This window comes from Chiloscyllium plagiosum, chromosome 40 (genome assembly GCF_004010195.1).
Source record: "Chiloscyllium plagiosum isolate BGI_BamShark_2017 chromosome 40, ASM401019v2, whole genome shotgun sequence".
Classification (NCBI taxonomy): Eukaryota; Metazoa; Chordata; class Chondrichthyes; order Orectolobiformes; family Hemiscylliidae; genus Chiloscyllium; species Chiloscyllium plagiosum.
This window is the reverse complement of record NC_057749.1, coordinates 11,674,268-11,699,374: the sequence shown is the minus strand read 5'-3', so window position 1 is coordinate 11,699,374 and position 25,107 is coordinate 11,674,268. Positions and strand designations below refer to the sequence as shown.

General features: G+C 42.4%; 1 protein-coding gene across 1 annotated transcript in view; it reads right to left on the bottom strand.

Annotated features, from left to right (window-relative positions):
• The window catches only part of fam189a1 (family with sequence similarity 189 member A1), a 97,268-nt gene that overhangs the window by 24,562 nt on the left and 47,599 nt on the right, over window positions 1-25,107 (bottom strand). Inside the window, exon 3 of the mRNA XM_043680321.1 lies at window positions 1,165-1,275. Coding sequence (XP_043536256.1) covers window positions 1,165-1,275 — 111 coding nt within the window. The remainder of the gene's footprint in view (window positions 1-1,164; window positions 1,276-25,107) is intronic.

Genomic DNA, 25,107 nt, shown 5'->3' with positions numbered 1-25,107 from the left:
TTAGTATTGCTCTGCTCTTCTCCACCCTTCCCTTCTGAGCAACGGGGACAGGCACCGTGCCAGAATCCTGAACCCTATTGCTTACCCTGGTAAGTCAGTCCCCCCCACAAGTATCCAAAATGGTATACTTGTTCTTGAGGGGAACGGCCGCAGGGGTTCCCTGCACTGGCTGCTTCCTCCCAGTCCCCCTCACTGTCACCCATCTATCTGCCATCTTTGGAGTTACTACTTCCCTAAAGCTCCGATCTATGACCCCCTCTGCCTCCCGAATGACCCTAAGTTCATCCAACTCCAGCTCCAGTTCCCTAACACGGTCTTGGAGGAGCTGGAGATGGGTGCATTTCCTGCAAGTGTAATCAGCAGGGACGACCATGGCATCCCTCACCTCAAACGTGTTGCAAGAGGAACATTGCACTGCCTTCACTGCCATCCCTCTAAAAGTAACCTTTTAAAAAAAAACTAGGTCAGTACAAAGTTAAACTTGCTATTGTCCTTCACAGTTACGTATTTAGTCCAACACATTTTGTAGTGATTCTGTTGCCTTTAGTTTACGGAGGTCAATATCTGTATCGAGTTTCAGAATAAAGCACAGCCACCTCAGTGAGTATCCAATTCCTGGTGGCATCAAATCACTAGACTGAGTGCTGGGATGGCAGGGCTGAAAAGAGACTGGATTGGATACAATTATATTTACTAAAGAAGAGAGAGGGATATATTTAGAAGAGAGAGGGATTCTCATAGAAACCAATACAATTTAAACAGGGGTAAAAGCAGGAAACATGTTCTCAATGTCTGCGGAATCCAGAACCAGGGCTCACAGATGGAGGATATGGAGTAGACCCTTGAGGACTGAAATAAAGAGAAATTTGGTGAGCTGTTGAAATTCTCAACTACAGCACGCAGCTGAGGCTAAAATGCTGAATGTTTTCAAGAACTTAGATATAGGCTATTATGCAGAGAAACTGGGAGGAGGATACTGAGTTGGATGATCAGTCCTTATCATTACTGAATAGCAGAGCAGGCTCATAGGGCCAAGTGGCCTATTCCTGCTTATATTTTCTATATTTCCTTGGCAACACAAGGATTTTATTGTTAACTTGATACCCAAACCTTGTATCCTAGATGCCAATACAAAATGAGTAGGGAAAGGAATCTGTGACCTACCAGGTGACACTTCTCCAGGGAGGTCACCATCTGAGCATTCTGACAGGAAAGGATGGAGCCAGCCAGGTTCAGTATCACACACACAGCTGACAGCAGCATGAAGAAGGTAATCTATGGGCAGAAAACATTACACTGTCAAATGTTTGAGAAGTTGAGACAACAGCTGGAACCTGATCTCAAAGCTTCCTCCCTCTGAGAACTAATGCTCTACTCTGCACCATGCCACACACAATGATACTAACTGGTTACTCCCTAGTGCATATCACAATACCCTGGGGCTTAAAGCCCAGGCTGGTTACAAATTGTCAAGAGTGTAATTATATTTTGTAATAGGAAAGTTTTGTCTTTATAACAGACAGATAATCCCACAAAATGGATCCCGGAAATCCTTAAAACTAGCCTCGTATTGGGACTAGGCTGCAATTATCTCAAAATGAGTCAGGAAAGAGGCCGGGTTCACATCCAACTGGCTCCAGATGTGTATAAAAATATCTCTGAACAGGTTTTTTAGAAAATTTGCATACTCAAGAAGCTTAAAAGCATCTAGGACAAAGTAAGCTGCTTGACTGGTTTGGTGCGCTTGCCTTTCTTGGACTGCGCATTGAGTATAGGAGTTGGAATGTCATGTTGCAACTGTACAGGACATTGGTTTGGCCACTTTTGGAATACTGCATGAAATTCTGATCTCCCTGCCATAGTAAAGATGTAGCGAAACTTGACACAGTTCAGAAAAGATGTACAAAGATGTTGCCAGGGTTGAAGGGTTTGAGCTATAGAGAGAGGCTAAATAGGCTGGGGCTGTTTTCCCTGGAGCATCGGAGGCTGAGGGGTGACCTTATAGAAGTTTATAAAATCATGACAGGCAACAATAGGGTGAATAGCCAAGGCCTTTCCCCAGAGTAGAGGAGTCCAAAACTAGCCAGCACAGGTTTAAGGTGGTGAGGGGCAAGATTTAAAAGGGAGCTAACGGGCAACTTTTTCACACAGAGGGTGGTGTATGTATGGAATAAGCTGCCAGAGGAAATGGTGGAGCGTGGCACAATTATCGATGTTGTGACCATTTCTGAGACATGGATAGAGCAGGGACAGGAATGGTTATTTGCAGGTTCCAAGTTCAGATGTTTCAGTAAGAACAGAAATAATGATAAAAGAGGGGGAGGTATGGCATTGATTTCAAGGACAGTATTATGGTGGCAGAAAGGATGTTTGAGGACTCATCTAATGAGGTAGTTTGGGCAGAGGTTAGAAACAGGTATGGGAAATTCACCCTATTGGGAGTTTTCCATTGGACTCTGAATTGTTCCCAAAATATCGAGAAAAGGATGGCAAAGGTGATTCTGGATAGGAGCGAGAGTAACAGAATAGTTTTTATGGGGGACTTTAACTTTCCAAATATTGACTGGAAATACTATAGCTTGATTACTTTAGATGGGTCAGTTTTAGTCCAACATGTGCAGGATGGTTTTGTTGACACAGTATGTAGACAGACCAATAAGAGGTGAGGTCATATTGGATTTGGTACTGGGTAATGAACCCGGCGAGGCGTTAGATTTAGAGGTAGGAGAGCACGTTAGTGACAGTGAGCACAATTCAGTTATGTTTACTTTAGCGATGGAAAGGGATCGGTATATACTGCAGGGCAAGAGTTATAATTGAGGGAAGGCAATTATGATGCAATTAGGGAGAATTTAGGATGCATATGATGGGGAAGGAAAGTGCAGGGGATGGGCACAATTGAAATGTGGAGCTTATTTAAGGAACAGCTCCTGCGTGTCCCTGATAAATATGTACCTGTCAGGCAGGGAGGAGGTGTCCGAGTGAGGGAGCCATGCTTTACTAAGGAAGTATAATCTCTTGTCAAGAGGGAGAAGAAGGCTTATGTTAGGATCAGCTCAGTTAAGGTGCTTGAGAGTTATAAGCTAGCGAGGAAAGACCTAAAGACAGAACTAAGAAGAGCCAGGAGGTGACATGAGAAGTCATTGGCAGGTAGGATTTTGGAAAGAACCTGAAGCTTTCTAGAGGTATATCAGGAATAAAAGAATGACTTTAGTCAGATTAGGGCCAGTCAAGGACAGTAGTGGGAAGTGGTGTGTCAAGTCCGAGGAGATAGGCGAAGCGCTAAAATAATTTTTTTGTCGGTATTCACACTGGAAAAAGGCAATGTTGTCGAGGAGAATACTGAGATACAGACTACTAGACTAGACAGGATTGAGGTTCACAAGGAGGAGGTGTTAGCAATTCTTGAATGTGTGAAAATAGATAAGTCCCCTGAGACAGATGCGATTTATCCTAGGATTCTCTGGGAAGCCAAAGAGGAGATTGCAGAGCTTTTGGCTTTGATCTTTATGCCGTGATTGTGTACAGAAATAGTACCAGAAGATTGGAGGATAGCAAATGTTATCCTCTTGTTCAAGAAGGGGAGTAGAGACAACCCTGGTAATTACAAACCAGTGCACCTTACTTCAGTTGTGGGTAAAGTGTTGGAAAAGGTTGGCAGAGATAGGGTTTATAATCATCTAAAGAGGAATAAGTTGATTAGGGATAGTCAACACGGTTTTGTAAAAGGTAGGTCGTGCCTCACAAACCTTATTGAGTTCTTTGAGAAGGTGACCAAACAGGCGTATAAGGGTAAAGTGGTTGGTGTGAAAACAGCCCCAGCCCATTCAGCCTCTCTCTATAGCTCAAACCCTCCAACCCTGGCAACATCTTTGTAAGTCTTTTCTGAACTGTGTCAAGTTTCGCTACATCTTTACTATGGCAGGGAGATCAGAATTTCATGCAGTATTCCAAAAGTGGCCAAACCAATGTCCTGTACAATTGCAACATGACATTCCAATTCAATAAGATGTTTGAACAAAATACAGAGGCATGGGATTGAGGGTGATTTAGTCGTTTGGATAAGAAATTGGTTAACTGAAAGGAGATAGAGGGTGGTGATTGATGGGAAATGTTCAACCTGGAGTTCAGTTACTAGGCTGAAAAATGTGTTGCTGGAAAAGCACAGCAGGTCAGGCAGCATCCAAGGAGCAGGAGAATCGACATTTCGGGCATAAGCCCTTCTTCATCGATTCTCCTGCTCCTTGGATGCTGCCTGACCTGCTGCGCTTTTCCAGCAACACATTTTTCAGCTCTGATCTCCAGCATCTGCAGTCCTCACTTTCTCCTAGTTCAGTTACTAGGATCTGTTTTGGAGCTACTGCTGTTTGTCATTTTTACAAATGACCTGGAAGAGGGCATAGAAGGATAGGTTAGTAAATTTGCGGATGACACTAAGGTGGAGTTGTGGACAGTGCTGAAGGATGTTGCAGGTTACGGAGGGACATAGATAAGCTGCAGAGTTGGGCTGAGAGGTGGCAAATGGAGTTTAATGTGGAAAAATGTGAGGTGATTCACAGGAATACAGAGTACTGGGCTAATGGCAAGATTCTTGGCAATGTAGATGAGCAGAGAGATCTCTGTGTCCATGTACATTGATCCCTGAAAGTTGCCACCCAGGTTGAAGGGTTGTTAAGAAGGCATACGGTGTGTTAGCTTTTATTGGTAAAGGGATTGAGTTTCGAAGCCACAAGGTCAATTTGCAGCTGTACAAAACTCTGGTGCAGCCTTACTTGGAGTATTGCATGCAGTTTTGGTTGCCACATTAGAGGAAGGATGTGGAAGTTTTAGAAAGGGTTCAGAGGTGATTTATTAGGATGTTGCCTGGTATGGAGGGAAGGCTGAGGGAACTGAGGCTGTTTTCATTAGCGGGAAGAAGGTTGAGAGGTGACTTAAGTGAGATAAAACAAGATAATCAGAGGGTTAGGTAGGGTGGACAGTGAGAGCCTTTTCACTCGAATGGTGATGGCTAGCACGAGGGGACATAGTTTTAAACTGAGGGATGATAAATATAGGTCAGATGTCAGAGCTAGTTTCTTTACTCAGAGTAATAGGGGCGTAGAACACACTGCCTGCAACAGTAGTAGACTCGCCAAGTTTAAGGACATTTAAATGGTCATTGGATAAACATATGGATGAAAATGGAATAATGTCGGATAGATAGGCTTGAGATTGGTTCCACAGGTTGGTGCAACATCAAAGGTCCGAAGGACCTGTACTGCACTGTAAAGTTGTATGTTCTACAATATTTAAAAGGTATCTTGATAGGTATATGAATAGGAAGGGTTTAGTGGGATAAGAGGCAAATGCAGGCAAATGACACGGATTAATTTAGAATACATGGTTGGCACGAACAAGTTGGACTAAAGGGTCTGTTTCCATGCTGTACATCTCTATGACTCTTTGACTAGTAGTGTCCATATCACATGAGCGAATGATAAAAGGTCACTGCATTTTGATGCAAGTCACTCCCTCAAGCATTTTAATTGTGGTGAGGTAAGAAGCTGAGGAAATGTCGGATATGTTCTATACTTAGTAGTATGCTTGTTTAAATACATTCTGTATGAGATGGTGTGTTCATGATGGAGTACTTTGCCTCAGCAACTAGTTAGACTTTAAAATTGGTCAAATCAGTCAGACAGTTCTCATAGTCAGGCATACTGAGGCTGTACTTTACAGTAGCATTACAGCAAATATTAAACTGATCATTATCTGAACATACAATTCCAAACTGACAAGATTCATCCATCCAAATAATTAGTTGCCATTCCTAAACATTTAGATATTCTAGATTAGGTTAGATTAGATTAGATTACAGTGTGAAAACAGGCCCTTCGGCCCAACAAGTCCACACCGACCCGCCGAAGCGAAACCCACCCATACCCCTACATTTACCCCTTACCTAACACTACGGGCAATTTAGTATGGCCAATTCACCTGACCTGCACATCTTTTGGATTGTGGGAGGAAACCGGAGCACCTGGAGGAAACCCACGTAGACACGGGGAGAATGTGCAAACTCCACACAGTCAGTCGCCTGAGGCGGGAATTGAACCTGGGTCCCTGGCGCTGTGAGGCAGCAGTGCTAACCACTGTGCCACCGTGCCGCCCCAACTGAGTGACATTCACAGGTAGACCGGTGATAATGGTTTAGCTCTTTCACAGTCAGGCTGCCATTCAGAGGCAGAACCCAGAACAACTAACTCAACCACTGAGATAAGGTGCGGCTCATTTCCTTTGGAACTCTCCTCACTCCCAACCTCGGGTGATTCTCACTAGTCACTCTCCCAGATCACTCCCCATGATCGCTTTTTCCAGATCACTTTTGGTAACTGTCCCCAGTCACTCTCCTCAGTCCCTAGCTGTCAGTCATGAACAAACTATAAACAATGAGGTTTCAAGTGGTAAACAGAGGACTGTGACGATGCTGATTAGCTGTCAGGGTGAAGGTTCACATCGACACAGACACCACTAACAGAAGGAAGACGTCAGCAAGACACTCTCTGATTTCGTGAAGACAAGCATCCAGCAGACGATGATGCTGATTGACAGTTGGGGTGAAGATTTGCATTTGCAAACAGGGGTTTGTGGAGGGACTGTTGTCAAGAGACAGTTAAACCCCAAGCACTATTTCAGTGTTTCCCTCCGTCTGTCCTCTAACCACAAGAAGAAAATCATGATGAGGATCACAAGCAAGGGAAAGTGAGTGGTCGTGCCCTGCTGTAAGTTACCACAATGGAGAGAACTGAGTAGCGGGTAATGCAGGTAAGTCCTTACAAATTCTATCACTTAGAGTACTTTTTTCGGGTTCTAATCTGTAAGAGAGGTACACAGACCAGGAAAGAAAGGCCACAGATAACTGGATTTAATCTAGTATAAAGTACTCTCCAAGGTTTAATTTAAAGAGGTGAACCATGGTAGGACAGCTCAAAGCCTTGTCTTGCTCCATGTGGCAGGCCTGGGACAGTTCTAGTCCCCCAGGTCAGTATGTGTGCAGGTACAACTCCTGGAAGCTTGGGTTTCAGAGCTGGAGCGGCAACTGGGGATACTGTGGAGCATCTGTGAGGCAGAGAGTATCGTGGATGGCACGTACAGAGAGATAGTTGCACCACAGGCTCAGACTCTGCGGGCAGGAAGAGAATGGATGACCATTAGATACAGACAGACAGACAGATAGGCAGGTAGTGCAGGAATCTCCTGTGGCCATTCCCCTGCAAAACAGACTTACTGTTTTGATACTGTTGAGGGGAATGACTTCTCAAGGGAAAGCAGCAGCAACCAAACTCATTGCATTACAGTTGGCTCTGCTGCAGAGGGGAGGGATAAAAAATGTGCCACAGAATAGATAGAGGGGACACAGTTGTAAGGCGAATAAACAGGAGTTTCTGTGGCCACAAATGAGATTCCAGAATGGTATGTTGCCTCCCTGATGTGAGGATCAAGAATGTCTCAGAGTGGGTACAGGACATTTGGGAGGGTGAGGGTGAATAGCTAGTGCTCGTGGGACACATCAGTACAAACAACATAGGCAAAAAAAGGGATGATGTTCTAAAAGTACAACACAGGGAGCGAGGAAGAAAGTTAAAAAATTGGACCTCTATTTTAGGAACGGAAATAAAAGTGGACCCCGTATCTCTCCTCTTGGGCTTTTCGAACTTTCTCTCCCTGGACACGTACGGGAAGAGACTATTTTCTATTCTTTCTTTCTGTGCAAGGAAAAATATTTTGATGAACTGGGTGGCGGAGGGCCCCCCTGGACTTTCAAATTGGCACAGACTAATTATGGAATGTATTCCCCTTGACTTCCTTACAAATATGGTGCACCGAAAGACCGAATTATTTTATAAAATATGGCAGCCCTTTTTGAATTACATAAATACAGATATTTCGGCTATCCTAACAAGGGCTTTTATTTAATTGAGATTACAAACCTGGCTGGTCCGCGGCCCCTCGGGGGAGGAATCCCGCACGAATACGGGTTTTATCATATCTGATGCTAACACATCCCGAGCATGTAAGAGACTTAAATATACACCCTGGTTAGTTGTAGGTTAGATTAGTAGATAGTTGAGTTTTGTTTGTTTGTTTTTTTTTCTTTTCAGTTTTTTTTGTTGTTTTGTTTTTTTTGTCAAATTTTGGCTATTGTATATTTGAGCTAATTGTATATCAATGTTTATATCTGAGAGTTTTGTTTATTTTTGTAAACTTGTAAAAATGTTAAATTTCTAATAAAAATATCTTTAAAAAAAAATTGGACCTCAAAGGTAGTGATTTCAGGGTTACTACTAGTGCCACGTGCCAGTCAGAGTAGAAACGACAGGATATGTCAAATGAAAATGTAGCTAAAAAGATGGTGTCAGAGGGAGGATTTCAGATTCCTGGGGCATTGGAACTGGTTCAGGGGAGGTGGGACGTGTACAAAATGGACAAGTTACATCTGGGACCGATGTCATAGGGGGTGTGTTTGCTAGAGTGGTTGGGGAGGGTTTAAAATAATATGCCAGGAGAATGAGAACCTATGTAAGGAGTCAGAGAAAGAGGGAGTAAGGACAAAAACAAAAGGTAGAAAAGGGAGTAAGAAAAGTGATAGGCAGAGAAACAAAGGACAAAATTCAAACAGGACTACTGAGAAAAATATAGGGAGCAAGACAAACAATGTTAAAAAGACAAGCTTTAAAGGCTTTGTGCCTTAATTTGCACAGCATTTGCAATAAAGTGGCTGAATTAATCGCGCAGATAGATGTAAATGGGTACGATATAATTGGGATTATGGATACATGGAGCAGGGTGCCTGGGGATGGGAACTGCATGTCCCAGGCTATTCAATATTTAGGAAGGACAGGCAAAAAGGAAAAGACGGTGGAGTGGCATTGCTGGTGAAAGAGGAAATGAACACAATAGTGAGAAAGGATATTCTGACAATGAGCACTCTGTATGGATAGAGTTGAGAAACACCAAGGGACAAAAACATTAGTGGGTGTCTCATATATAGACCCCCAAACTGCGATGGTGATGTTGGGAAAGGCATTAACAGGAAATTAAAGGTGCATGTGATAAGGGAATATCAGTGATCATGGGTGATTTTAATCTGCAGGTAGATTGGGCAAATCAAATTAGCCAAAATACTGTAGAGGAGGAATTCCTGGAGTGTATAGGGATGGTTTTCTTGACCAATATGTGGAGGAACCAACTAGAGAACTGGCCATCTTAGACTGGGTACTGTGTAATGAGAAGGGATTCATTGTCAATCTAACTGCAAGAGCTCTTGAGGATGAGCATGACACGATAGAATTTTTTTTATCAAGATGGAGAGTGAGGTAGATGATTCAGAAACTAGGGTGCTGAATCTTAATAAAGGAAACTATGAAGATATGAGGCATGAGTTAGCCTTGATAGATTGCAAAGAGTTACTTAAAGGGATGAGAGTAGATAGGCAATGGCAAACATTCAAGGAATGCATGGGAAAACTGCAACAACTGCTTATTACTGTCTGGCACAAAAGTAAAATGGGTAAGAGGTTCAATCCATGGCTTACAAAGGAAATTAAAGATAATATCCGATCTAAGGAAGAAGCGTACAGATTGCCCAAGAAAGATAACAGGGAACAGTTTAGAATTAGCAAAGAAGGACCAAGGGATTGACTGAGAAGGGGAAAATGCAGTATGAAAGTAAACTTACAGGGAACATAAAGACCAACACTAAGAGTTTTTATAGATATATGAAGAGAAAGAGATTGGTAGAGACAAATGTAGGTCCCCTACAGACAGAAATGGGGAACCATATAATAGGAGACAAAGAAATGGCTAAACAACTGAATACATACTTTGGTTCAAACCTTTAAAAAAAGGACGCAAATTAGATACCAGAAATGTTGGAGACCGCAGGATTTAGTGAAAGGGAGGGACAACAATATTAGTAGAGAAATGGTGCTGGGAAAATTGATGGGATTGAAGGTGGATAAATTCCCAGGACCTGATAATCTACATCTCCGAGTATTTAAGGAAGGGCTGTAGAAACAGTGGATGCATTGGATGGTCACCTTCCAGAACTCTATAGACTCTGGAACAGTCCCTGCAGATTGAAGGCTAGCTAAGGTCACTCCAATATTCAAAAGGGAGGTAGAGAGAAAACAAAGAATTATAGACCAATAAGCCTAACATCGGTGGTGGGGAAAATTCTCAAATCCATTATCAAGGACTTTATAGCAGAGCATTTAGAGAGCAGTGGTAGGGCAGACCGAGTCAGCATGGATTTATAAAGGGGAAATCATGCTTCACAAATCTGTTGAAATCCTATGAAGATGTAACTAGTGGAGTTGACAAGGGGGAGCCAGTTGATGTAGTATATTTGGACTTTCAAAAAACATTTGACAAAGTCCCAAATAAGAGATTATTGTGCAAGATTAAAGTGTATGGGACTGGGGAAGTATATTGAGATGGATAGAGGAAACAATCTGTAGGAATTAGTCGGTCCTTTTCAAACTAGCAGGCAGTAACTAGTGGGATGCCTCAGGAACCAGTGCTGGGACCCCAGCTATTCATAATATATATTCATGATTTAGATGAGGGAACAAAATGTAACACCTCAAAGTTTGCAGATAATACCAGGTTGGATGGGAGGGTGAAGTGCAGCATGATCTGGGCAGGTTGGGTGAGTGGGCAAATCAATGGCAGATGCAGTATAATTTGGATCAATGTGTGGTTATTCACTTTGGAAGCAAAAACAAGAAGGCAGATTATTATCTGAATGACTGTAAATTGGGAGAGGAGAGTATGGAATTGGACCTGGGTGTCCTTGTGTACCAGTCGCTGAAGGTAAGCATGCAGGTGCAACGGCAGTAAAGTGGCAAATGGTATGTTGACCTTAATACAAGAGGTTGCGAGTACAGGAGCAGGGATGTGTTGTTGCAGTTGTACAGGGCCTTGGTGAGGCCACACCTAGAATATTGTGTGCAGTTTGGTCTCCTTTTCTAAGGAAGAATATTCTTGCTCTCAAGGGAAGTCAGAGAAGGTTTATCAGGCTGATTCCAGGAATGACTGGACTGCAAGATTGACTAGGTTAGGATTGTTTTTGCAGGAGTTCAGACGAATGAGGGGGATCTCATAGAGACTTATAAAATTCTAACAGGACAAGACAGAGTAGATGCAGGAAGGGTGTTCCCAATGATAGGTGTGTCCAGCACCAGGAGTCACAGTCTGAGGATTTGGGGTAGATCATTTAGGACGGAAAGGAGGAGACACTTCTTCACCCAAAGAGTGGTGAACCTGTGGAATTCATTACCACATGATGCAGTTATAGAGTCATAGAGATGTACAGCACGGAAACAGATCCTTCGGTCCAACCTGTCTATGCCGACCAGATATCCCAACACAATCTAGTCCCACCTGCCAGCACCCGGCCCATATTCCTCCAAACCGTTCCTACTCATATACCCATCCAAATGCCTTTTAAATGTTGCAATTGTATCAGCCTCCACCACTTCCTCTGGCAGCTCATTCCAAACACGTACTACCCTCTGTGTGAAAAAGTTGCCCCTTAGGTCTCTTTTATATCTTTCCCCTCTCACCCTAAACTTATGCCCTCTAGTTCTGGACTCCCCCACACCAGGGAAAAGACTTTGTCTATTTATCTGATACATGCCCCTCATGATTTTGTAAACTTCTATAAGGTCACCCCTCAGCCTCCGATGCTCCAGAGAAAACAGCCCCAGCCAGTTCAGCCTCTCCCTAAAGCTCAAATCCTCCAACCCTGGCAACATCCTTGTTAATCTTTTCTGAACCCTTTCAAGTTTTACAACATCTTTCCGATAGGTAGGAGACTAGAATTGAATGCAATATTCCAACAGTGGCCTAATCAATGTCCTGTACAGCCATAATATGACCTCCCACTCCTGTACTCAATACTCTGACCAATAAAGGAGAGCATACCAAATGCCTTCTTCACTATCCTATCTACCTGTGACTCCACTTTCAAGGAGCTATGAACCTGCACTCCAAGGTCTCTTTGTTCAGCAACACTCCCTAGGATCTTACCATTAAGTGTATAAGTCCTGCTAAGATTTACTTTCCCAAAATGCAGCACCTCGCATTTATCTGAAGTAAACCCCATCTGCCACTTCTCAGCCCATTGGCCCATCTGGTCCAGATGCTGTTGTAATCTGAGGTAACTTTATTCGCTGTCTACAACACCTCCAATTTTGGTGTCATCTGCAAACTTACTAACTGTACCTCTTATGCTCGCATCCAAATCATTTATGTAAATGACAAAAAGTAGAGGGTCCAGCACCGATCCTGTGGCACTCCATTGGTCATAGGCATCCAGTCTGAAAAACAACCCTCCACCACCACCCTCTGTCTTCTACCTTTGAGCCAGTTCTGTATCCAAATGGCTAGTTCTCCCTGTATTCCATGAGATCTAACCTTGCTAATCAGTCTCCCATGTTGAAAGCCTTACTGAAGTCCATATAGATCACATTTAATGGAATGTGAAATTCTAAAAACTATCATCACAAATTCCTTGTGAATTTGCAGCTTTCTGTGGTGTGTGTACTTTTAAAAGACGATTGCCAGAAAACTGAGGAGCTGGTTCTGGATTATGTTCAGTCCACTATGTGACTAATTTTAATTGTGTTGTTGCATGATTCTGAAAGGATTAATTCTGATGAATGTCTTATACACTATCAACTTGGTGAGCAGTGATGAGGATTTGGTTTGCGTGTGTGTACCACATGGTGAGGAGTGATGGGATTTTGGTTTGTCTGTGTACTCCACAAGGCGAGCAGTGATAGGGATTTGGTTTTTGTGTGTGTACCACACAGTGAGCAGTGATGGGGATTTGGTTTTTGTGTGTGTACCACACAGTGAGCAGTGATGGGGATTTGGTTTGCTTGTGTGTACCACATGGTGAACAGTGATGGGGATTTTGTTTGCGTGTGTGTACCACACAGTGAGCAGTGATGGGGATTTGGTTTGCGTGTGTGTACCACACAGTGAGCAGTGATGGGGATTTGGTTTGCGTGTGTGTACCACATGGTGAACAGTGATGGGGATTTGGTTTGTCTGTGTGTACTACATAGTGAGCAACAATGAGGATGTGGTTTGTCTGTGTGTACCTTACGATGAACAGTGATGAGGATTTGGTTTGCGTCTATGTACCACACGGAGAGCAGTGTTGAGGATTTGGTTTGCGTGTGTATACCACATGGTGAGGAGTGATGGGGATTTAATTTGCGTGTCTGTACCACACGGTGAGCAGTGATGGGGATTTGGTTTGCGTGTGTATACAACAAAGTGAGCAGTGATGGGGATTTGGTTTGCGTGTGTGTACAACAAAGTGAGCAGTGATGGGGATTTGGTTTACGTGTGTGTACAACAAAATGAGTAATGATGGGGATTTGGTTTGCATGTGTGTGTACTACATAATGAGCAACAAAGAGGATTTGGTTTGTCTGTGTGTACCACATGGTGAGCAATAATGAGGAATTGGTTTACGAGTGTGTACCACATAGTGAACAGTGATGAGGATTTGGTTTGTATGTGTGTACCACATGGTGAACAGTGATGGGGATTTGGTGTGTATGTGTGTACTACACAGTGAGCAGTGATGGGGATTTGGTTTGCTTGTGTGTACCACATGGTGAACAGTGATGGGGATTTGGTTTGTCTGTGTGTGTACCACATGGTGAGGAGTGATGGGATTTTGGTTTGTCTGTGTACTCCACAAGGCGAGCAGTGATAGGGATTTGGTTTTTGTGTGTGTGTATCACACAGTGAGCAGTGATGGGGATTTGGTTTGCTTGTGTGTACCACATGGTGAACAGTGATGGGGATTTGGTTTGTCTGTGTGTACCACAGGGTGAGCTGTGATGGGGATTTGGTTTGCATGTGTGTACCACACAATGAGCAGTGATGGGGATTTGGTTTGCGTGTGTGTACCACACAGTGAGCAGTGATGGGGATTTGGTTTGCATGTGTGTACCACATGGTGAACAGTGATGGGGATTTGGTTTGTGTGTGTGTACTACATAGTGAGCAACAATGAGGATTTGGTTTGTTTGAGTGTACCACATGGTGAACAGTGATGGGGATTTGGTTTGCGTGTGTGTACCACACGGTGAACAGTGATGGGGATTTGGTTTGTTTGTGTGTACTTCATAGTGAGCAACAATGAGTATTTGGTTTGTGTGTGTGCACCACATGGTGAACAGTGATGGGGATTTGGTTTGCGTCTGTGTACCACACGGTGAGCAGTGATGTGGATTTGGTTTGAGTGTGTCTGTAACACATGGTGAACAGTGATGGGGATTTAGTTTGTCTGTGTATACTACATAGTGAGCTCTGATGGGGATTTGGTTTGCATATGTGTACCAGACGGTGAACAGTGATGGAGATTTGGTTTGCATGTGTGTACCAGACGGTTAACAGTAATGGGGATTTATTTTGCGTGTGTGTACCACACGGTGAGCAGTAATGGGGATTTGGATTGTGTGTGTGTATCACACAGTGAGCAGTGATGGGGATTTGGTTTGCATGTGTGTACCAGACGGTTAACAGTCATGGGGATTTATTTTGCGTATGTGTACCACACCGTGAGCAGTGATGGAGATTTGGTTTGCGTGTGTGTACCACACAGTGAGCAGTGATGGGGATTTGGTTTGCGTGTGTGTACCAGACGGTGAACAGTGATGGAGATTTGGTTTGTGTGTGTGTACCAGACGGTTAACAGTAATGGGGATTTATTTTGCGTGTGTGTACCACACAGTGAGCAGTAATGGGGATTTGGATTGTGTGTGTGTATCACACAGTGAGCAGTGATGGGGATTTGGTTTGCATGTGTGTACCAGACGGTTAACAGTCATGGGGATTTATTTTGCGTATGTGTACCACACCGTGAGCAGTGATGGAGATTTGGTTTGCGTGTGTGTACCACACAGTGAGCAGTGATGGGGATTTGGTTTGCGTGTGTGTACCACACGGTGAACAGTGATGGGGATTTGGTTTGCGTGTGTGTACCACACGGTGAACACTGATGGGGATTTGGTTTGCGTCTGTCTACCACACGATGAGCAGTGATGGGGATTTACTTTGCGTGTGTGTACCACATGGTGAACAGTGATGGGGATTTGGTTTGCGTGTGTGTACCACACAGTGAACAGCGATGTGGATTTGGTTTGTGTGTGTGTACCACACGGTGAACAGTGATGGGGATTTGGTTTGCGTGCGTGTACATGTTGAACAGTGATGGGGATTTGGTTTGCGTATGTGTACCACATGGTGAACAGTGATGGGGATTTGGTTTGCATGTGTGTACCACACGGTGAACAGTGATGGGTATTTGGTTTGCGCGTGTGTACCAGACGGTGAACAGTGATGGGGATTCGGTTTGCATTGATGTACCACACGGTGAGCAGTAATGGGGATTTGGTTTGCATGTGTGTACCAGACGGTGAACAGTGATGGGGATTTGGTTTGTATGTGTGTACCACACAGTGAGCAAGTGATGGAAATTTGGTTTGTCTGTGTATACTACATAGTGAGCACTGATGGGGATTTGGTTAGTTTGTGTTGTCAAATTGCTGTGGCTTCAAGAGGTGTGTTTTATCCTTTTTTTAAGAGAGAGATTGGGCGACAGGTGTCAAGCGGTCTATGAGAAGATAAACAACTTGTGAGGTCTCGGGCTACTTTTAAAGTTGGAACAATAGAAGCAGCCTGGATAGGTGTGGCCAGGTCTCATAGACGAGAATTTCTAATTTTTTGGGGTTTAGCATTAAGCAGTTGCTGTTGGAGTCTCAGCAGGGCAGAAACTGCTGGAACTTTGAAGAAGTAGAAACTTTCTTTTCCCTCTGTTGGTTACAGTTAGATGCTTGGGTTTGTCTCTGCTACTGGGTAACTTGTAAGACAAATCTACTTTTCTGAATTTGCCTTTTTGCCAAGGGGTGTATTTATAGGATGTCACGATATTGGAACAGTTAATTAGTGTATCTATTATTCAGTTATGTTTTCCAAAAGAGTTAGATTAATCTGAGTTCATCACAGAATCCCTATAGGTAGAAACAGATCATTTGATCCAATAAGTCCACACTGACCCTCTGAAGTTATTCCACCCAGATCTATTCCCCTACTCTATTACTCTACATTTCCCCTAACTAATGCACCTAGACATCCCTGAATACTATGAGCAATTTAGCATGGCCAATTCACCTAATCTGCACAGCTTCGCACTGTGGGAGGAAACCGGAGCACCCGGAGGAAACCCACACTGACAGAATGTACAAACTCCACACAGGCTCTACATTTCCCATGACTAATGCACCTAACACACACATCCCTGAACACTAGGGGCAATTTAGCATGGCCAATTCACCTAACGTTATTTTGTTGTATTTTAACTATGGCGTTTAAATAAACTGTTTTGGTTAACGCAGAATAGTTTGACCAATCGAATTGCATCTGGAACACAGCACATCACATTTGTCTTTAACATAAGAAAAAGTTAGGATCTAGGCTATTGTCTTAAATTATTTTGAGGGAATCTTGTCTGATCCATAACAAATCGAGGGCTCTTGTTGGGATCAAAATCTCTAATTTCAGATTGGGTTTAGGATTACTGAACTCAAAGGCAGCAAGTTGTAGGTGTTGGGACTTTGTTTCTGGTGTTAACTTCAGTTGGCTTAAACAGGGTGTTCTTTTGTGTAGTACTGGCTCTTTTAGTCACTAAGAGTTTTCCGGGGGTCGAAGAAATCACATCGTGAGTTTTACAGAAAATGAGCAAGGCAAAGCTTTCGAATTGACAGACCAACTGGAGTTGGGGTTGCCTTTGCCCACGCGAAAAGCGGAGATAGTTGGACAAATGGCTCAACATTTATGATTTCCAGAAGTGCCATCATAACCTTTGGATATGACTAAAATTCAATTGAAGATATAGCAGCTTGAACATGAAAAGGAAATGAAACAGTTTGAATTACAAATTACAATTAAAAGCAGAAAGTGGGAGAAGAAAAGCAGAAAGAGAGAGTTTGAACTTTAGAAGTTCACAGTTAGAGAGGAAAGTTGACTTAAAAGGGCAGAGGTGAAGGTAGACAGTAGGCCGAGTGAGGCGGATGATGGGGTGACGAGCAATCCCATAGTAGCCAAGGGTCTGGTGGGGATCTGTTTAAGTATGTCCAAGTGTTGCTTACATTTGATGAGAAGTATGTAGAAGCCTTTTTCCTTTCATTAGAGAAAGTGGCTAAACAAATGAAATGGTCGGTGACCATATGAACATTGTTGATTCAAACAAAGTTGGTAGGTAGAGCTAATTAAGTATTTCCATCACTACCAGAAGAGGTATCTGGGAAGTATAATGAGGTGAAAATGCCATCTTTAATGTGTATGAGCTAGCATCAGAAGCCTATAGACAATGTTTCAGGAATTTAAGAAGGGAACTTGGTCAAATGTGCACTGAGTTTGAAGACTCAAACAAAGTAACTTTGATAGGTGGACAAAGGCATTGAAAATAAATCAAAATACGATGCTCTTAGAGAGACAATTATTTTGAAGGAGTTCAAAAATTCAATTTGTGAAGTCGTGAGAATTCATGTGGAAGAGCAGAGAGTTAAAACTGCAAGATTAGCAACTGAAATGGCCAATAATTATGAGTTGGTTCATAAATTAAAGTTTAGCTTCTGAAATCAATTTCACTCTGTGAGGGATAGAAACTGGGGAAAAGACAAATCCTCAGGTCATAAGATCTCATCTCACCTGGATGGGTACATGAACAGGAAAGGTTTAGAGGGATATAGGCCAAGTGCTGGTCAATGGGACTAGATTAATTTAGGATATCTGGTCAGTATGGATGGGTTGGACCATAGGGTTTGTTTCCATGCTGTACATCTCTATGACTCTGAGTTATATTACTGGTGGATTATATAAAGGTGCTGCAGATAGCACATGAATTACCAGTAGAAGATAATTTGGGTGTAAGAAAAACTCAAGCCAAAATACAAAACCATTTTTATTGGTCTGGACATCACAAAGATGTGGTTGAATTTTGCTGGACATGTCATATATGTTAGGTAATTGGAAAACCTCAGGTAGAGATAAAACCAGTATCTCTAATACCCATTCCCACATTTGAGGAATCTTTTACAAGGGTGTTAATTGATTATGTAGGAGGCCTTATCTAAAACCAACAGTGGGAATCAGTATTTGCTGACAAATGGATGTGTTTACTAGATTTCCAGAAGCCATCCATTTCACAGTATCACAGCTAAAAGGACTGTAGAAGAATTACTATTTTTTTAACTACATACAGAGTACCCACTGAGATATAATTAGATCAAGGGAAAGAAGTTATGAATAGCATAGGAATAAAACAATTCAAATCCACTGTATATGATCCAAAATCACAGGTAGCATCAGAATGGTGGCATCAAACTTTAAAGACTATGTTGAGGGCTTATTGTCAAGACTATCCAGAGGAGTAGGATAAAGGAATTCTATTTTTACTCTTTGCAATTAGGGATGCACCAAATGAATCTACCAAATTCAGTCCATTTGAATTAGTTTTTGGGCAAGAGGTGAGATGGCCACTGAAATTAATTAAAGAGAAGTTAGTGAGTAGGAGCTCAGAGATCACATATTTGTGCCAGGTATCAAATTTTAGGGAAAGCTTAAAAAAAGTGGTGAGTTGGCTAGACAGCATTTTAAAGCAGCACAGCATGTGTTGGTAACAGGAAGCAGACAAGAAATCAAAAGTTTGCAATTTTGTGAATGGAGATGAAGTATAAATGTTCCTTCCAATGGTCAGTGAACCTTTAAAAGCAAAGTTTCAAATTGAAAGAAGATTCAGTGAAGTGAATTATTTGATAATAATGCCAGATAGAAAGAAATGAGTGTGTCATATGAATATGCTCAAAAGGTATTTTGATAGGAAAGGAAAGCAAAAGGAGAATATGTTACTGGTTACAACACTGAGTGAAGAACCAAGTTCAGATGATTCGAAATTGGACAGACCTCAAATTAAATTGGACAATAGGAAGTTCTCAAAAATTGGGATAAATTATTGAGTTACCTTCCAAAGGAAAATCAAAATGACCTGAAAGATTTATTACTATCACATGGTGAGATATGTGGGAATACATTGTGAAGTACTAATTCAATTATACATGGTGTAGATATAGGAAATGTTGTTCCAATTAAGCAACATCCTTCTAGATTTAACCCCCTACCATTGCTACAGGTTCTAAGAGATTGAACGCATTGAGATTGCTGAAAGAGGTTGCTCAACAACAACATTATTGAGCTGTAAAGACTGGAGCACATCCATAGCAATGGTGCCAAAACTAGATGGTATCTAACAATTATGTGTGGACTACCCTCTTTCGTGTTTGAGAAGGTTGGACAGGCAACTTATATTTGTAAGTTGGACTTACTCAGAGGATATTGGCTGGTACCTTTATCCAAAGGAGCAAAGACAATTTCAGCTTTCGTGACACCAAATGGACAATACCAATTTAAAATTATTTCTGGATTACCTATTGTATAGTATACATCGATGGCCTGGTGATTTTTAGTTACACATGGGAAGATTTGCAGCATCTATCGGAATTGTTCGATCAATTTCGGGAGGCAGGTTTGGTGATAAACCTGGCTAAGAGTGAGGTTGCAAAAGCCCAAATCACATTCCTGTGTCATGCTACTGAAGATGGACAGATGATTCCACAGGATGTAAACCAAAGGTTATGTGGGAGTTGCCCATACCATCAACGAAGTGGGTAGTACTATGATTCGTGGGATTGAATGGTTCTTATTGGAAACGTGTACCGAATTATAATAATGTGGTTGCTCCAATGACTAACTTGCTGAAGAAATGCAGTAAATTTCAGCGGACAGTGGGCTGTTAGAAGGAATTTGACAGCCTGAAAGCTGTGTTATCCACTGCCTCAGTGTTAGCCACATCTAATTACACAAAGTCATTCAAGGTGGCTATTAATGCGAGTGTCATAATGTGGGTGTCAGTGTCATTCTCTTGCAAGAAGATGACAAGAAGATAGAAAGATCTATTGGGTATTTTCATGCAAATTGAATGATAATCAACAGAAATATGTCATGATTGAGAAGGAAACCTTGACCTTGGTGTTGGCATTACAACATTTCAACACTTATATTGCCAGGAATGTGTCTGAGACAATTGTAAATACTGATCATAGCCCTTTAGACTTTTTGGAAAAATGTAAGGAAAAAAATTCCAGACAGTTCAGATGCTGCCAATTATTGCTGCAATTCAATTTAAAAATAATACACATGGCAGGATGAGAGAATGTAATTGCCAATGCATTGTTGCAACTTTGATGAAGAAAGATGGAGGCATTCAGTGATGGGAGTAATTGGACTGAAATAGACTGTCGTAGTGAATATCTTCATGCTTAGAGTTAATTTAATGTATATGTATTGTAGTGTACTAATAGCAAAAGACTAAGGACTTTTAAAAATCAAGCAATCTTTATGTATTAATGGTTCTTTTCTTTAAGAGGGGAGGTGTGATGATGCTGTGGCTTTAAGGGATTTGTTTTGTCCTGGTTTCTTGGAGAGAGAGACTGGGGAGGACAGGTATTGAGCAGTCTATGAGAAGATAAACAACTTGTGAGGCTTTGGCATATTTAAAAGTTGAAACAATAGAAGCAGCCTGGATAGGCGTGGCCAGCTCTCACAGGCCAGGTCTTTGGAGTTTTTTTTCAGGTCATTGGGTTTAGCATTACGCTGTTGCTGTGGAGTCACAACAGGGCAGAAACTGCTGGAGTTTTGAAGAAGTAGAAGCTTTCTTTTCCCTCTCTCGGTTACAGCTAGAAGCTGGGTTTCCCTCTGCTGCTCGGTTACCTGTGAGAAATCTATTCTTCTGAATTCACCTTTTTGCTAAGGGGTGTGTTTATGGGATGTTACTATATTGAAACAGTTAAGTAGTGAAAGTTACTGTATCTATTATTTGGTTAAGTTTTACAATATAGTTAAGAGCACAAGAAATAGGAACAGGAGTAGGCCATTTGGCCCACTGAGCCTGCTCCACCATTCAATAACATCATGGCTGATCTTTTTGTGGATTCAATTCCACTTAGCTGCCCATTCACTATAAACCTTAATTTCTTTACTGTTCAAAAATCATTCTTTCCCTTAAAAACATGCTATGAGTTAGCATCAACTGCTTCACTGGGCAGGGAATTCCATAGATTCACATCCCTTTGGGTGAAGACGTTCCTCCTCAATTCAGTTCGAAATCTGCTCCCCCTTATTTTGAGACTATGTATCCTAGTTTGTGTTTTGAATCCCATATTCCCATCTATCCTGATAACCTTTGATTGTCCTGCTGAACAAGAATCTATCTAACTCTGCCTCAAAAATACACAATGCTCCCATTTCTACTACCTCTTAGTCAGAGTTTAAAAGTCACACAACCATCAGAGAAAAATAAGTTCTCCTCACCGCCATCTTGAAAAGGCAACACTTAGTTTTATCACCGTATATCTAGTCTGACTGACCAAAAAGAGAATATATCCTATGAACATTCATTTTTCAAGATCATTCAGGATCTTACACGCTTCAAGTTGCCCCTCACTGTTCGAAACTCCAGTGGAAACAAGTTCTGTCTGGACAACCTTTCCTCATACAATAACCTTCTCATTCCATGTATCAATCTAATAAGCCTCCTCTGAATCTCTTCACTATATTTACATGTGTTCCGTCCATAACAGCTGGGAACCACAATACACAACAAAATAGAAGGAAGGGTCAACAAAAGAAAAATTAATCCAAGGTCACAGAACTGGGTGCATCGCATAGCCAGTAATTCAAGTAATAAAACTGAGTAAATTAAAAGCCTAAAGAAGCTAGAACATTTGAAGATGACTTTATTCAGACTACCAAAATTGCTTCATAAGAGTCACAATTAAGACACTTTATTTTATTTGAATTTTGAGGATCAAGAATCAGTGAAACAGGTATAATTTATTGAAGGTTCAAAAAAGGAGGAATCCTCCACTTTGATGGATGAGGGTAGTATGCTCCATTTTACCCTGAAGAACTAGCATTCTCCATTGCTGCCAATGTTATGGACCAGGCCAGACCCCCTCAAAACATTTCAAGAAAGTAGCCCAGACCCTAACTTTGCTAGTTGATTTAGGCAGATGTAAGGTGGATATTCCAGGAGTGATGAGCTGGTCAAACTACTTGGCTTCAAGTAAAACAATTTATTTACACACCACTGAATGAAACACAAGCAAAAGGAAACAGAGTTTAGAATAACATAACCTATCTGAAAATGCAACTAACTCTATTGCAACTTAATGATCCAGTTCCAAATTCCTGCAACATCCCCATAAACATACCCTTTGGCAAAAAGGTAAATTTAACCCAGGTTCTTAAAGGAGAGATATTAGAGAGAGAGGATCAGCCAGGGGTCATTTGCTGAAGCAAGGAACCTTTTTAGATTACTTACAGTGTGGAAACAGGCCCTTCGGCCCAACAAGTCCACACCGACCCGCCGAAGCGCAACCCACCCATACCCCTACATTTACCCCTTACCTAACACTACAGGCAATTTAGCATGGCCAATTCACCTGACCTGCACATCTTTTGTGACTGTGGGAGGAAACCGGAGCACCCGGAGGAAACCCACGCAGACACAGGGAGAACGTGCAAACTCCACACAGTCAGTCGCCTGAACCTCTTTTCACTGTAGCGGCTTCTCTGTCCCCAGCTGTTTCTAACTGCTAAAACTAAACCAAATTAGAAAAGTCCCTGAACTGGGAGAATTGGCCACTCCTCTTTCATTGTACAACTGTTTTTGAAAAAAAAACCTAAAGGCCTCCCCTGATTGTTGACTCAGGCAATCTCTGGTAGCCAGGCCGGCACCTCTGCCTTTACACACCCTTTTCAAAAAACCAAGGACAACATAACCTTGTTAAAGGAGCAGCATCGTCACACTGAGAAAAAAATTACTATTCAGTGCTAGGTACAAAATGGGGCAAAACTTTCTAGTGGGCAGCAAATAGCAATTTAACTGCTATTACTGAGAAATACAAGTCTCTTAAGCAAGCAAAATATATAGTCATATGAGAAAAATATGGCATCAGAAATAATAATGTCAAGAAAACTTAATTTTAGAGAAGCAGAATTGCTTCCAAATTAGATAGTAAATCAGATGTGGAGCTAGTAAACAAGTTTCTATGCATAATTGGGAGTATAGCTGATGATGTCACAGCTCATTAAGAGTTTTAAAAAAGCATAAGACTTTAAAAGTATTGACAGATTTTGACAATCACTATCAACCCAGAATGAATAAAACTTGTAAATGAGCAAGATTTAATAGAAACGTTCAGCATCCAGGGGTTTAATAGAGGATTTAATGATCTCTATAGATTAGTGGAGAAAAGCAAATATTGTGATTTCAAGTCAAGCAAGAATTACATGAACACAATAAGTCACTTTTATAAAATGTACAGAAGGGGTCACAGCTTCAGAAAAGCAGGAAATCAAATAGCTATGCACAGAGAGATCTAATGAAGTACTGTCTGCAAAGAAAGAAAACCTGATCCAGGAGAATCGTGAAACATCCAGATTGCCAGAATTTGTAAAGTCATTGGTTTGAGAGGGTGGTGGACAAGTGATGGTTGTAATTCTGTGCATACACTGGGGAATACTTCACTCATAAGAACTAAGGAAGAGTAGGCAATTCAACCCCCTGAACCTGCTCCAACGTTTATTATGATCATGGCTGATCTCATCTTGGCCTTAACTCCACTTTCCTGCCTGTCCATACCCTTCTGACCTTTAGAAATCTGTCTATCTCCTCCTTAAATTTACTCGATGTCCTTGCATCCATTGTACTCTGGGGTAGTGAATTCAGATTCATGTGTCTTTAAAAGAAGTAATTTCTCCTCATCTGTGTTTAAACTGTGCCACCACTTATCCAAAAGTCATGACATTTCATTCTAGATTGACCCACAAGAGGAAACATCTGCTGCACTGTAGCTCCATTACTTGGATGGCAGGTTTAATGCACGAAGCCTCACTTTCTCAACCTTGTGTGGTGACTCTCAAACTAACCTAAACTTTCTACAGTCATCTCTCTCTAAGGTCTTCTGAGACTATAGCTATTTTCATTTTCACACAAATGAATAATGGTAATCAGAAAAGCTTGGGTAGAGTATTGTTGAAACCCAATATCTAGTCCTCCTCAACGTTTCTGTAACTTACAGCTAGTTGCTGACATGCAATAAACTACATCTTGTTAACTAAGAGGCTCTTATACTTATACTAGGCAGTGGTTTTCCTCTCCCACAATGGACTGAGTAATTAGAGAATATTGGCAGCAAGCAATGTGGTGAGCTGCCCATGCACATACAAAAGACATTTTGCACCTCCGTACTCGCGGGTTCGAGTGGCTGTCAGAGGGGAGGGCCGTGGCGGCGAGGGTGACCAGGGTTGGGGACGTGCTGAGTGCTGGGGGCCTGGGCTGGATGCTGCTGCAGGACATAGCGAGCAGGGCAGTGGTAGATGTCCGGTACGTGGCCACCGCCATTTGACGCCTTAAAACGGCGGTGCTCGGACCCGACGTAGTGCACCAGTTGGAGGACGCTCAGGTGTGCGGTGGGATCCCGTCCGCGCTCACCCCAGCCCGGATGGAATTTCACATTGGCCCCAAGGTCCCGTACTTCCCGCGGGAGCCTGTGCCCCACAACCTGAGCCGCCTCCGGAATTTTAATTTCATCCCTTTTAAGGACGTAACAATGCTGGTCCTGTATAGACTGCTGCTGCACACCATCCACCTCTTCTCCCTCATCCACCGTCCGGACACACCTTGGCGTGCCCATTTGCCACCGGGCGGTGGGGATCCCCAGTGGAGGGCCCTCTACGCGGGAGTCCTCCCCCTTTCTCTCGGGGATCTGGGGTGGAGGATGCTGCACGCAGCAGTCCCCTGCAACCGCAGATTGCGGTGGTTCACGGACTCCCAGCCCAACTGCTTGTTCTGTGGCGCTGTGGAATCTGTGGACCACCTGTATATTGGGTGTGGGCGTTTGCACTCCCTCTTTGATTT